Raw genomic sequence first — 14,670 nt, forward strand, 5'->3', positions numbered from 1 at the left:
CACATGAGGAGATGCTGGGATTTGAACCCAGTCTGTTACTACGCAGGCCATGCCCTCTATCACTGCTCCCAAATGCCTCTCATAGTTGGCTTTATTCTTGTGTGAGGGCATGCTCAGTCGTGTCTGACTCTTTGCCAACCCCATGGACTATAGCCCACCAGGCTCCTCTGTCCTTGGGACAGACTTGGGAGTCTCCAGGCAAGAATACTGGAGTGGGTTGCCATGCCCTCCTCCAGGGATCTTCCCAACCCAGGGGTCGAACCTGCGTCTCCTCTGTCTCTTTGCATTGGCAGGTGGGTTCTTTACTACTGAGCCACCTGGGAAGCCCCACTTTATTCTTACATATATTCAATTTCCATGAATGTTGGAAAGTATAAACATGGAGGTGAACCCCATGGCCACAAAGGAAGCTTCTTGAGGAAGAATCCAGGGGAACAGGGCTTTATTCTGTTTGGCTGATTGCACAAGAGTGAAAGCAGCAATGGCATTCAGTCAGGACAGTGGAGAATGTTGGGAGGCGGCAGAGAGTGACTGAGTATTTCCTGGAACTTTATTTAACTTTATTGCTGAACTTTATTTGGCAATCTGGCAAGTGCATCTCTTTTGGATAACCATTCACCAACTCTATTCCAGGCTGGGAATATGGAATTACCATTCCTCCTGATAATAAGCCCAAATCCTGGGTTGCAGCAGAAAAAATGTATCATACTCATAGACGCCGAAGGCTGGTCCGAAAACGCAAGAAAGATTTAACACAATCCACTTCGAGTACCGCAAGGGTAAGAGGAGCAGTGGGAGGGAGCAGGTGGCTCTTTCTTCTAGATCACTGAGAATCACAGTTAATCCAGCTGTTTCTACAGAAACCATTTACCTGAGACCCTGCTCAAGGGTTCTAAAAGTGTGCCCCGACCTCTGACCTACTGAATGAGGAACTCTGGGGGTAAGCCCAGCATTCTATGTTTCAACAACTAAGTCTTCCAGGTGATTCTGAAGCAGGCTAAATAATGAGAACCACTCAAGAGGCACTGATAGAAGCAGAAATTATTTTGGTAGCACATTGTAGTAGTGGAAGTAGCTCAAGACTTTGAACAAGACATCTAAGGATTCAAATCTGGGCTTCGTCTCCTTTCTCATCTGCAAAATGGGTATAATATCATGCATCTACTTAGAGTATTATAAGCTTAAATGGAATAATAATAAATTGAGTGGAACAGTAATCCTAATAACAATAGTAAATGGTATGTTTTGTGTTCCTTCTATGATGGTAAGTACTGAATATATGTCATCTCCAACCCACAAAATCTGCGTTTCATTCTCATTGTACAGACAGTCCTCACAGAGGTTAAATGGATTTGCTTCAGGCTACCCACGTAGCTCAGTTGGTAAAGAATCTGCCTGCAATGCAGGAGACCCGGGTTCGATTCCTAGGTCAGGAAAGATCCTGTGGAGAAGGAAATGACAACCCACTCCAGTATTCTTGCCTGGGAAATCCCATGGACAAAGGAGCCTGGCAGTCTATAGTCCATGGGTTCACAGGAGTCAGACACAACTTAGCAACTAAACCACCACCATATGTCTAGTAAGTGATAGAGTGAACTCAGGCTAAGCTCATTCTAAATAGGAATTCTTTCTATTCCACAAACTGCCCAGCTTACAGTAGATGTGATGAAGTGATTTTTAATTAGCCAGTGAGCTTCTCAGTTCTTCTATGCTTCCAAAGATGGAACCATTCTCATCCTCTTATCATATCTTTTCTGCTAGCTTAGGACCTTGTTCCTAATTAATAATGGAGTAGAATGAATGAGCTGATGAATGAATATTTGTTTTGCAATCAGCCCTATCCTGATGGGGTGAGAAGTTTCTAGAGGCACTTTGACTCCGTTCTTCCACATGAGAGTGCCAAGGAGAGGTGGAAAGGTCACTGAGCGACACGTCAGAAGGCCGGAAGCGTGGCCCAGTTCTACAAAGAGTATTGTCGAGAGACTTTGATCACACTCCCCAACCTGCCTCACTCCTGGCTTCATGAAATATTTCGATGCCACTAGTGACTGCTAGAGGGTTAATTACAAGATCTTCCTTGACCTGGATTTTCTGTTTATTCAAAGTTGAAAAAAATAGCCCCTACATTAATAACCTACGTGAAGCTCTTATTTCTGAAATCATAAATATTATTCAGTATTATTTTACATCTACTAAATCTAGTCATACTTTTAAGATATTTATGTAAAGTTTCTGCCACTGAAATGTCAGCTACAGGAGGGCAAGGACCCTGTCTCTTTCTTCACTGCTTCCTCAGCTCTTAACCCAGTGCTGCATGGTAGGCACTTGTATTTGCTGAACGAATTGAAGAAAACATTGAAAACTGAGATAATTAAATAGAAATAGATTTTACGATAAAAGCTACCTTAGTCATTATAGTAGTTATTCTAGAAGTAGTATACCCTGATTTACTTATTAGCTATAGAAGTTTTTATCTTAAACACTTAAGCCCTGGGGAGGGTGGCATCATTTCTTCCCTCCATATGTAAAGTGGAGATAATAATGTTTTCCAAACTATATCACAATAGCAGTGTGCTTATGAGCTAGTGAAGTGAGAAAATAGAAAGCAATTTGCAAAAGAATCCATTTGGTTTACCCCTGACCTCATGCCCCAACCCATCCCTGCTACCAACTCTAAATAAGGGGCTCCTCCTGATGGTATAGCCATCACCTTGGCAAAATCTCATTTCACTTCAGTTGCTGCTGTTCTCTCTGCATCCCCAGAGTCCATCACCTCTGCAAGGGCAGAGAACCTGTCTGTTATTTTTTTAGTATTTTATTTATTTATCTGGCTGTGTCGATTCTTAGTTGAGTCATGCAGGATCTTTTGTTGTGGCACACAAGGGTACACAGGCTCAGTTGCTCTGTGGCATGTGGGATCCTAGTTCCCCAACCAGGGATTGAACCCACATCCTCTGCATTTCAAGGCAGGTTCTTAACCACTGGACCACCAGGGAAGTCCTGAGACTGTCTATTTTGTTCTCTGTTGTACCCTGGCTTCTAGCACGGTGCTTTGGCCCAGAGTAGACTTTTGGTACGTATTTGTTGATTGATCAGGTAAACTGCTTTATCAATATAAGGAACATTGTTATGGTGATGATTATCGTTAAATGTTTTACCTCTGTTTTAGGCCATGGCAGAATTTGAAGACCGGGACGGCTGGGAATACGCTTCTCTAATTGGCTGGAAATTTCACTGGAAACAGCGTAGTTCAGATACGTTTCGCCGCAGACGCTGGAGGAGAAAAATGGCTCCTTCAGAAACACATGGTGCAGCTGCCATCTTTAAACTTGAAGGGGCCCTTGTAAGTAATAAATAGCCGAAATTCAAATTATATTCACAGAGGGAAGACACATGCGTGTTGGACATAAGGCCACCGACCCCACTACTGAAAGATTGCACCTAATTTGGTAGAAAGCCACACGTCGTAGGTGTTCAGCGATGTGGGATAAATAGACCATTGACACGTGGAAGGTTCTAAGAAGCCCGTTGAATATTGGCTCACCTAACTGTTTCTTCAAGTGTTCAAAAGCCTTTGCTGTGGGTGACATCTGTTAACATTCCAAGCTTAGATTCTTTGGATCATACTCTGGAAACTACAACTGTTCAGCAAGCCAAGAAAGTTAAATATACAGGTGTGAGGGGAAGGAAAACAGAAGATTGGCTCGCAAAGTCAGAGAACGATTCACATGCAAGCACAATAGAAAGGCAGGGAGGAAAAAAGCAGAATGGCAGAAGGAATGAATTAAGAAAATGGTGGTGGTTGATTTAAATCAGTGAGGTGGTCAGGGACCATTTTTGGAAATTTGTGTTTGGACACAACCTATTTTTATATTTCTACACACTAACCTTTCTCTGTTCTTCCTCCCTTCCTCCTAATACTCTTGTGTATCCTTTATGCTTTCCTCCCCCCACCTCCCAGAGCTTCCCTGGTGGCTCAGATGATAAAGAATCCACCTGTAATGTGGGAGACCTGGGTTCGATCCCTCCAGTATTCTGGCCTGGAAAAGTCCATGGACTGTACAGTCCATGGGGTCGTAAAGAATCAGACTGAGTGACTTTCACTTTTCTTTCCCCCACCCCTCCACCCTCAAGGGGTAGGGGTTTGGTAAGCCTAGACTTGAGATAGAAAGGCTGGCTCTAGCTTCCCACTCTGTCACTATGCTGAGCGTCATTCATTTTTAAAAATGGAATGATTGAATTAAGAAAAGCTCTTAAAACTGACCATTCCATTTGTTTCTAATTCTTACCTCTTCATTTTTAGGCATTACTGATTGGTTTTCCTGCCTCTTATTTTAGGGCGCAGACACTACCGACGATGGAGAGGAAAAGAGCACAGAAAAGCAGAAGCACAGCGCCACCACTGTATTTGGAGCAAACACTCCCATTGTTTCCTGTAATTTTGACAGTGAGTTTTAAACGTGTATTTGTGAATTTCACTTCTGTGACTTTTATCTCAAGATAACTATGACTCACCAAATGTGATTTTTAAAAAATCCTTTTATGTAAATGTGACTTGCATTTTCATCATATCATGAATGTGACTTTTTAAAATGCAGTTTTAATAACTATATTTGGGGTAGAGTATGGTCAGATATTTAATCTTAACATAACCTGTCTGATATTTACTCATTCTATCAAGAGCCCTCCAAAGATTATTTTAATTACTGAAAAAGTTCAGAAAGTTAAGGTTGGTTTTAGTGATACCCTTCAGGAATTTTGGAATGAAGCAGACCTACTCTATAATAATAATAGCAAATACTTACATTAGTCTTAGTATGTGCCAGGTACTGTGCATATATTATCTCATTTAATTTTTATAACAACCCTAGAAGGGAGGTACCATTATCGTTCCCAATTTCACAGGAAGAAATCAAGTACAGAAAGATTAAATTATTTGACCAAGATTTTGTAGCTTGTAGGCACTAGAGATAAAATTTGAACTGAAGTATCCTGGTTCCTAGCATTTGCATAGTGAATCACAATACTCTGAAAGTGTTAGTCGCTCAGTTTGGTCTGACGCTTTGGAATCCCATGGACTGTAGCCGCCCAGGTTCCTCTGTCCATGGAATTCTCCAGGCAAGAATACTGGAGTGGGTAGCCCTTTCCTTCTCCAGGGAATCTTTCCGACTCACGGATTGAACCTGGGTCTCCTGTATTGCAAGCAGATTCTTTACTGTCTGAGCCACCAGAGAAGCCCAGAATTTGTGTAGTGAATCACAGTACTCTACCGCTTCTCAAATTATGTGTGTTTGCAGGGGCAGGATGGGGTAGCAGTGTGGTGGGGAGGGTCGTTTATGTATTAAAATAATAATGAGAAATATAAAGTCTTTGAAATACCAAAGAAAAACTTAACAGATAACTGTTTCTTAGATCTGGTGCTGAAATGGTATAGAAAGCCCTATTTCAGTAACTCCTAGAGACCCGGTGTCATTTTAAAGGTCGGCAATGACAAGCAGTACCCTAAATCCAGGAAGTTTATACCAGGAGTATGCTCTCCTGACTGATACACTTGCAATGAACTTCCTGTGGCATTTTTACAATGCTTCATTTTGCAGGAAATACTTGGAAGACACATCGTCACTGTTGTATACCTTCTGTATATACAATATAAATTGTGGGGAAATGGATTTGGGTAACCCATTTATCTGAAACATACGTTATGTCCAATAGAAAAATAGGAGTTTACGGTGTTCCGTTTCTTGCAAGTAACCTGCATCCTGTTTGTTCTTTTTAGGAGTCTACGTTTACCACCTGCGCTGCTACATCTATCAAGCCAGAAACCTCATGGCTCTAGACAAGGATAGCTTTTCAGGTAAAAGAAGAAAAAACTCCGTCTCACATGTTATTACACAGCAGGCTAGCTTGATTCTACTTTTCCTCAAGTGGATGCTTTGAGTTATTTTGCACAACAACAGAAAGCTTTTCCTTATTGAGAGTAAGTAGTTTGATATGCATGAAGTCAAGGGCTCAGTCATTAGACAATGGCTGAGTCTGTCGAGCACAGTTGCTGAGTGACGAAGAAGATATGTGGTCTTTTAATACTAATAATCATTAAGGGATTAAGTGATGAAAATCACCAAGAAGGAAAGTAGTTTCTGCTCTCTTGTTTATACTTATACTCTTTTTACCCCAGAACTCTTGGGTTGATTGGCAAGTCAGCACATTTATGGAAATATAAATATTTTTTGTAACTCTCTAAGTTGACAAAATGATTACCACCAGTTCACCCATTTCCCTACTTTGGAGTCCATCTTGACCTCCTCTGCTGCCTGCTCCTCAAATTTCCAGCACCAACAAACCATGAGACTTCATCACCCCTCACACTGACACCCTAATTTTGCTGCCTTTGTACTGGTTCTCAGAGGAAGGTTCTGGGCGCCTGCTGCTTGGGAATTTGTGTGCTGTTGCTGGTGTAACCAGTTCCTGGTCTCCCTGGGCTAGTGTTGTTGTTGTTGAGTTGCTCAGTCCTGTCCCACATTTTGTGACCTCATGGACAGCAGCACACCCGGCTTCCCTCTCCTTCACTATATGCTGGAGTTTGCTCAAACTCACGTGCATTATGTTGATGATGCCACCCAACCATCTCATCCTGTGTCCCCCCTTCTCCTCCTGTCCTCAATTTTTCCCAGCATCAGGGTCTTTTCCCGTGAGTCGGCTCTTCACATCAGATGGCTTCACCTTCAACATCAGTCCTTCCAATGAATATTCAGGGTTAATTTCCTTTAGGATTGGCTGCTTTGATTTCCTTGCTGTCCAAGGGACTCTTAAGAGTCTTCTCCAGCACCACAATTAGAAAGCATCAATTCTTTAGTGCTCAGCCTTCTTTTATGGTCCAACTCTGATATCTGTACATGACTACTTGAAAAACCATAGTTTTGACTATAGGGACTTTTGTAGGCAAAGGGATGTCTCTGCTTTTTAATACTCTGTCTAGGTTTTTCATAGCTTTTCTTCCAAGGAGCAAGCATCTTTTAATTTCCCTGAGCTATAGGAGGAGCATTCCACTTTAGGACCTGCAGGCCAGCAGAGCGTCCCTTATGGAATCAGCTCTAGGACCAGTTGCCTGACACTCTGGCATGCTCACATCAGTTGTGAGGTGTGTTCCGAGCACTAATATTAACCAACATTTGTGAATGGTTTCCTTCTCTGACAAATTAAGGCAGATTTAAGGTTATCTCTAATACCGCTCCAGAATGGTTTTTGAAGACATTTTTGAATATTCACCACCAGGGGGCACCCAATCATTGCAAGTCAAAGTTAATTTCTTGACTAAAGCACATGCCTTGCAGTTTGATACAGAAGATATACCATCAGGGTAAAAGCAAGGAATCCCATTCATGAGATGCTGCAATGCTAAAAGCCAGGCATCCTGTCAGCTTGTGCAAAAGCTTCAAGTTAGACAGCAGGGTATTTCTCACAGAGGTCAGCTCCCAAGCAGTTGTAAAAAGCTTTAGTGAAATTATTAAGCATAGAGAAGTGGGTTACTTTTTTTTTCTTAGCTGTTTTCAGCAGTACTGAGGCATAGTTGACAAAGTTTAAAGTGAACAACATGATGATTTGACATATGTACACCTTGTGAAAAGATTCCCACAATTGAGTGAACATATTCATCGTCTCTCAAATTTACATTTTGTGAGTTGGTGCAAACACTTAAGTTGTACTTTCTTAGCAGATTTCAGTTATACGAAAAGTATTAACTGTAGTCATCATGTTATCCACTGGATCCTCAGACCTTATTCATCTTGCAGGTGAAGTTTATACTCTTTAATTCACATCATTTCCCCTGCCCTCAGCCACCGCAGGGACCACCATTTTCCTCTGTTTCTCTGAGTTAAGATTTTTTTGTTTGTTTCACATATAAATGATACCCTGTAGTATTTGTCTTTCTGTGTCTGGCTTATTTCACTTAAGCCCTCCAGGTTCATGCATGGTGTCACAAATGGCAAAATTTCCTTCTTTTTTAAGGCTGAATTATATGGTATTGTATGTGTGTATCTACCTATATAGATGGATATTTTTTCTTCATTCATTTATAGTTTGCCTTTCATTTTGTTGGTGATTCACCTTGCTGCACTGAAACCTTTTTAGTTTGAGGTAGTTCCATTTGTTTATTTTTGCTTCTGTTGCTTTTGTTGTGTCAGATTAAAAAACCAGGCCAAGTCAATGTCAAGGAGCCTACCCCTGTGTTTTCTTCCAGGAGTTTTATGGCTTCAGACCTCAGCCATGGCCCACTGTTACTCTCTTTTTCTGTTTCAGATCCATATGCTCATGTCTCCTTCCTTCATCGAAGTAAAACCACCGAGATCATCCACTCAACTCTGAACCCGACATGGGACCAAACGATTATATTCGATGAAATTGAAATTTATGGGGAACCCCAAACCATCCTACAGAACCCACCCAAGGTTATCATCGAGCTTTTTGACAATGACCAAGTGGTAGGTAATTTAGCATTTCTAAGATGATTTAGGGAATGATGGAGCTCTATAAGGTTGTTTGTCAGAGAATTTCAGGATTGCTTGTTTCTCTAGGGCAAAGATGAATTTTTAGGACGAAGCATGTGCTCTCCTCTGGTGAAACTAGACTCAGAAATGGACATCACTCCCAAACTTCTCTGGTACCCAGTGATGAATGGAGACAAAACCTGTGGGGATGTCCTTGTAACTGCAGAGTTGATTCTGAGGCACAAGGTACTTACTGAGTTCTCACTCATACATTTTTTTCAGAGTAGCCAATTAAAACACTTGTTAACAACTCCAGGCACTGTTTACTTGAACCAAAGGGAGGCATTGACTTTGCCGTGTTTGTTTCACAGGATGGCTCCAACCTTCCCATTCTTCCCTCGCAAAGGGCACCAAATCTGTACATGGTCCCCCAGGGCATCAGGCCTGTGGTTCAGCTCACTGCTATTGAGGTATGCTGCTTGCCCTGTTTCATTGGTCAGATCAAATGGATGTGGCCACCCAACTGGAATCTTTTGTATAGACATGGAACCTTGCTGTGTCTTTTCTTGCTATCTCCAACTTCCTTTAGAATTTGTCCACAAAACAGAAATATTCATGGAAAACAGAATACTCATCAAAGCAATAAAAACAAGTCAATCCCAATATTGCTGAGGGAATTTAGAATTCCCATTTACTGGGAGCCAGTGGATTTCTAAGTTTCCCGGGTCAACTGGAGAACTGGGAGAGAGGAGATGGACTCAGAGCAGCATGTCTGTGTGTGCTGAGAAAAGGGGACCTGAGGGGGGAGGTGGAGGGGAGGGGTGGGAAGAATGGGAAATGGTGACGTGTCCGGCAGTCTGAGCAGATACAGGTGGAGGGAACTTGATGGACGGCATCCTGCCTACTAGTGAGGGCTCCCTGTTTGTCCAGTCAACAAGCTGTTACTTGGAGGTTTCCATCCTCGGGCTGTCTTGCTAATAAGACTGAGACAGATGACTTTAAACTACAGCTCTTATTTTTGAATAAATGCCTGCAGGTCAGACTCTGTGTTAAGAGTTTTACACTTGATCCCCAGAATAACCCTATGATGGGGAATACTCTCAGCTCCTTTTGTAGCTGAGCCAGAGGGGTTACTAACTTGCCAGAGTTAGAGCTGTGGTGCAGCCAGGATTTGATCCCTGCGCTCTTATCTGCTCTGCTGTTTATCCGCTCAGATAAGGGAAGAAAATGGGCAAAGACACTTTCTCTGTCTGACCTCCAGGCTTTCTAGGATAACATTCTCAGAGATTTGAGGCAAATCGGTTACAAGTCCATCTTAAAGAATTTACCAGTTATTAAGAAAGAGTGTTTCCTTTTGAATATTTTTAATATGCTGGGTTTTCTTCCCTTCTCTTTATATTGTTCTCTTAGATTCTAGCTTGGGGCTTAAGAAATATGAAGAATTACCAGATGGCTTCTGTCACCTCCCCCAGTCTCATTGTGGAGTGTGGAGGGGAAAGGGTCGAGTCAGTGGTGATCAAAAACCTGAAGAAGACACCCAACTTCCCAAGTTCTGTTCTCTTCATGAGAGTGGTACTGTATCAAGACTCCATATTAGTCCATGTGTATTGAATTGCTGACTTGTACTTGAAAAATGAATATATACAAATCCATACATTATATATTAATATAGTTCTAAAGTCCGACAACAAATAGAAAAACCCTGCCTTAGTCTGCTTGTCAGTGGCTATCCTCCCTTATCTTCTCACACTGTAGCGATAGTTCCTTAAAGCTTCAAAGAGCCCCAGTGACGCACAAGTATCTATGAGCAATCCTAAGGTATTTCTCCAGAAAACTTCCATCTAGTCAGCTCTCTATGACAAGCTCTTAGTCCTCCAGGAACAGAATATTAACCCCCAGGCATGCCCCTGTAGGTGTGTGAACCAGAATCCCCCATAGTGACTGGCTGGCTGGGAAAGGGAGCTGCAGAGGGAGCTGCAGAGTAATGAGGTGATGGCGCTTGCCCCGCCTCCAGGCGCCCCTAGGGATGGTGCCCACTTTTGCTCCATAGATGTTCCCCTCTGGTTATTAGAAGTTTGGCAGCCTTAGATCTGGTTCACAGTCCTCGACTGCAGACCCCATAATACTCTGGAGCAAGAAGAGGCTACTCCATTTTTCTATCTTTAAAGCAGTTAAATCCTTAACTTTTTAAAATGGAAAAACCTTTCTTTTAATACTCTACTATAAAAACAGATACAAAGGCATTTCCTCAGTTTTGATGGGGTGGAAGTTCCAGAACCTTCCCATTCCTTTTCCCACCCCAGTCATTTTTCTGACCTTGGGGCCTCCAACACACGGCTCTTGAACTCTAGGGTCATGTGGCTTAACTCCTCCTCTTACGGATAAGGAAACCAAGGCTTGGAGGGAAAAACGCCCTCTGCAAGTTCCATAACCAGTGCCAGGTGCGGCCTGCTGTGCTCAGAGACTCTGTCAAGACTACAGCAGCAGCTACATAGAGCCCAGTGCTGGCTGCGTTCACACTCCCTGCATCGGTCTTCAAGCTTGCAGGGCAGGCATTTTCATCCCTCTCAAGTGTGCTTTGGAGAAAACTGAAAGGTTAAGTGATTTACACAAACAGACACCGCTAGCAAGTGGGTGGCCAGAGTTCAGACTTAAGGTCCCTCCAGCTTCAAAGCCCATGCTTTCCCCTTGGGGTGCTACCAGTGAGCACCCCCTGGAGGCTCCAAGCCAGAATCCCAGAGTGATCCCGGGGCCACTCTGCCCATCCTTGTCTTCTCGCCAGCTCCCTCCCCTGACTCCCAAGCTCTAGTCTGGGATCTAGCCTTGGTCAGCAGAAGTGAGGAAAGCCTCTCAGTTGACCCCAACTTCTATTCCTGTGCAAGGACAGAGATGGAAATAATCTGAACCACACACCAGGCAGACCTGAGACCAGCCCATGATTCCTCAATCAGACAGTGTCACCAAGGTCACCAGATTGTACATAGAGGAACCAGGAGACAATGAGAAAAGAGCGTCCTATTTTGGCATTGAACTTCCAGGGCTGAAAGACTCCCAAGCTACAGTTACTTCCTGTGAAGGTTCAGTTTTATCTCAATCATTTCTAGATTTTAACTAATTCTAACAAAGTGCTGACTTCACACCCTGTTAACAGAGCAGAGCCAGGGACTAAGGTACACTTTTAGGCACTTCTCGTTCATTAGTTCAGCAACCCGACTGTTATTGAGATCCCTGGGACACAGAAAGGTTCCCTAAGATCATGCCGTGCAGCTATCAGTGGCAGAGCGGGGATTTGACCCCAGGCATCTGGTTCAGAGCTCAGGCCCTTCGTCTCTAGGCTGCTAGCTGCTCACTGTGGGGCCCTGAGCCTATGCCAAATGGGCAGAGAGAGCCTGAGATGGTCCCTTTGGTGGGGGTTAATTGGCAAAGCTGCCCTTGTCAGGACTTGTAGAGAGAAGTGACACCTACCTCTGTGACCCACCTCCCTCCCCAGTTCTTGCCCAAGGAGGAACTGTACATGCCTCCACTGGTGATCAAGGTCATCGACCACCGGCAGTTCGGGCGCAAGCCCGTTGTGGGCCAGTGCACCATTGATCGCCTGGACCGCTTTCGCTGTGACCCTTATGCAGGAAAGGAGGACATCGTGCCACAGCTAAAAGGTAAATGCAAGAGATGACTGAGAAAGTAGCATTGACATAATTACACAACCATGTGTAAAACAGATAATGTGAAGCTGCTGTTTAGCACAGGAAGCTCAGCTTAGAGCTCAGCGATGACCTAGAAGGGGGGGATGGGGAGGTGGGAGGGAGGCTCGAGAGGGAGGGCATATATGTATACTTACAGCTGAGTCACGTTGTACAGCAGAAACTAACACAACACTGTAAAGCAATTATCCTCCAATTTTTAAAAAAGGGAAATCCAAGTCTCTAAATAACATCTTGGATCTTTTCATGTTGAGCTGATTTCATCTTCACCAACTTCTCAAGGTGCAAGTACTTATTCTCCAGGTTCTGCAGATGAGGGAACAGTTTAATTGACAGCACGCTATGTAACCTTCCCAAGGTGATACGGTTAGTAAGTGGCAGAGCGCCCCTTGAATCCTGGCCTTGTTTGGAGGGGCCCAGTGCTCAAACTGCTACCTTCTGAAATATCCTGCTCCTGGGAAAAAACATTTCTTTTTTGTGTTGTCCAGCAGAAAAATCAAACGGGACAATGGGTGGTTGCCGTTTGCCATGATAAATATTTTGATGGGAGATACAGGGGCCCCTCTGTGAGCACTGAAGGAGCAGGGAATTTTTAAATTGCTTTCTATCTATTGTTCCACCTCATTAATGCATCACAACATCCTTATGATGTGATTTGAAACATATGATTTCATTGTTACCCTTGGAGGAAAAGATAATACCTGCTGAGTTTAATTCCTGGCTTTAGGTCACATAATTAATGTGTAAGTGTTAGAGCAGGCTATAGTATTATCCTAGGGTTCTGTATGAAAGAATAACTATATGGATAGCATTTTGCACTTGTTTATTCAAGAATTACTTGTTTTTTAGTTTACCATGTGCCAGAGACTGTGTTAGGGGCTGGGGACTGGATCCCACCCATGAGCAAGATCCCTAGGCTTGTGAGATTAGACCCAGCGGAGAACTGTCACCCATTCAGCTGATCGCTGATGGCCTCAAAACTGAAACAGATGTCTTCTGTTTGAGCAGCTGTGCTGCTAACTGGTTCTGTGTAATCTTCCATAAGGTTTGGTATTGATTTTACAGAGCCTCTGAAACTTATCTGCATTGTGGGTCTGAGCATCCTGAATCCCTGATTCAGAGAAGAGAGAAAAAAATCCACAGTCACACTTGAGCCAAACCCTACATGTGTTTATCCACACATTTCCCGTGAAATGCATTTTGTGCTGAATAGATGGTGCCTAAACAGCAACATTTTTATAACAAGGATTCACGTAACTGCAGGCGTTCTTTGATCTGGGATTATATAATGGAGAGAAAGTGTTTCCCTGGTGTGTTTTCTACTGCTTTCATGAGGGAACACTCTTTGACACAAATATGTGAAATCATTAGGAAGGTATAAATGCACATTTTCTCTGGCCTCAGAATCTGAGTGGACCTATGTATGTCAGTAGGTCAGGGGCAGACAGAGGCCTCCTGGTTCATAATTCTATGGAGTTAACTCAAGGCTTCAGAGAGTCACTGAAGAGGAAATGGGGAACACATTAAGGTGTGTGGGAATGGGTGAATGGGGAACACAGTGTTCCCAAGACCAGAAGCTGTTATTTTAGATCCACCTGATACTTTGTTTAAACCAAGTTGAGGTAAGAGTGCAGGGATATGCTCGGTTGGTCTGGTGGGGGAGGCACACACCTCCCATCCCCAAGGTGTTGTTGACATGAGGACTGTGACGTGGAGAACTGATGATATAGAAAGGATCCCCCGTGTGGTTTTCCAGCATGCCTGCCCACTCACCCTTCTGTGTTGCTGCAATTGTTAGGAGTTGGGGGAAGCTATCTTGGAAGCATAGAGACTGCTGATAGATCTGGGTGTGCCACATGGATACTCAACCACCTAGCAACAGCATAGCAACTGGTGCATCATAGATTCTCAGTGTCAGTCTCCTCTGCTTCCCCAGTGTTCCCCTGATCGTTTCTTTGACATTTACAAAGGGCATGCTTTGCTGTGTACTCTGGTATGACAGTTAAAACACAAGCATTAACGTCAGAGAGACCTAGGTTACTTACTTGCACTTGTGATTGATTGATCAACCTGAAGCAGACTTGCTTTCTCTGAGCCTCAGTCTGTTTGTTTTTAATCTCTATAATGGGTATAATGCCACATATGCACTTATTCTACAAGATTTTTGAGGGGTTAAATGAGATCATGTATGTAAAGAGTTTAGCCCACTGCCCAGCACATGGCAGGTGCTTAAAGAATGTGTTTTCCCTCCTGTATGTCCTATGCATCAATTGCTGGGTCAAATAAAAAGTTCTTTTGCCTTGGCAGAGTTTGTTCTGTCTGGGTTCTGGCTTTCTGATGAATGTCTGTCTGCCTGATGTCTTCATTCATAAAGCGCATCTGTACTTCTCACTCCGTCCTGCCCCAAGCTGAAGCTTTGGCACCCCATTCAGCTGAACCAAATCTGGTGAGCCCTGGGAGGCTACTCATGAGCCCTCGCTCTA

At 43.4% G+C, this 14,670-nt stretch overlaps 1 protein-coding gene across 4 annotated transcripts in view; it reads left to right on the plus strand.

Annotated features, from left to right (window-relative positions):
- The window catches only part of MYOF (myoferlin), a 178,356-nt gene that overhangs the window by 126,989 nt on the left and 36,697 nt on the right, over positions 1–14,670 (plus strand). For all 4 annotated transcript variants that reach the window (XM_070363810.1, XM_070363812.1, XM_070363811.1 and 1 more), the window contains 9 exons: positions 634–779; positions 3,170–3,343; positions 4,339–4,447; positions 5,777–5,854; positions 8,299–8,480; positions 8,574–8,732; positions 8,858–8,956; positions 9,897–10,058; positions 11,977–12,142. In XM_070363810.1, coding sequence (XP_070219911.1) covers positions 634–779; positions 3,170–3,343; positions 4,339–4,447; positions 5,777–5,854; positions 8,299–8,480; positions 8,574–8,732; positions 8,858–8,956; positions 9,897–10,058; positions 11,977–12,142 — 1,275 coding nt within the window. The remainder of the gene's footprint in view (positions 1–633; positions 780–3,169; positions 3,344–4,338; positions 4,448–5,776; positions 5,855–8,298; positions 8,481–8,573; positions 8,733–8,857; positions 8,957–9,896; positions 10,059–11,976; positions 12,143–14,670) is intronic.

The sequence above is a fragment of the Bos mutus genome, chromosome 26 (assembly GCF_027580195.1).
Source record: "Bos mutus isolate GX-2022 chromosome 26, NWIPB_WYAK_1.1, whole genome shotgun sequence".
Taxonomy (NCBI): domain Eukaryota; kingdom Metazoa; phylum Chordata; class Mammalia; order Artiodactyla; family Bovidae; genus Bos; species Bos mutus.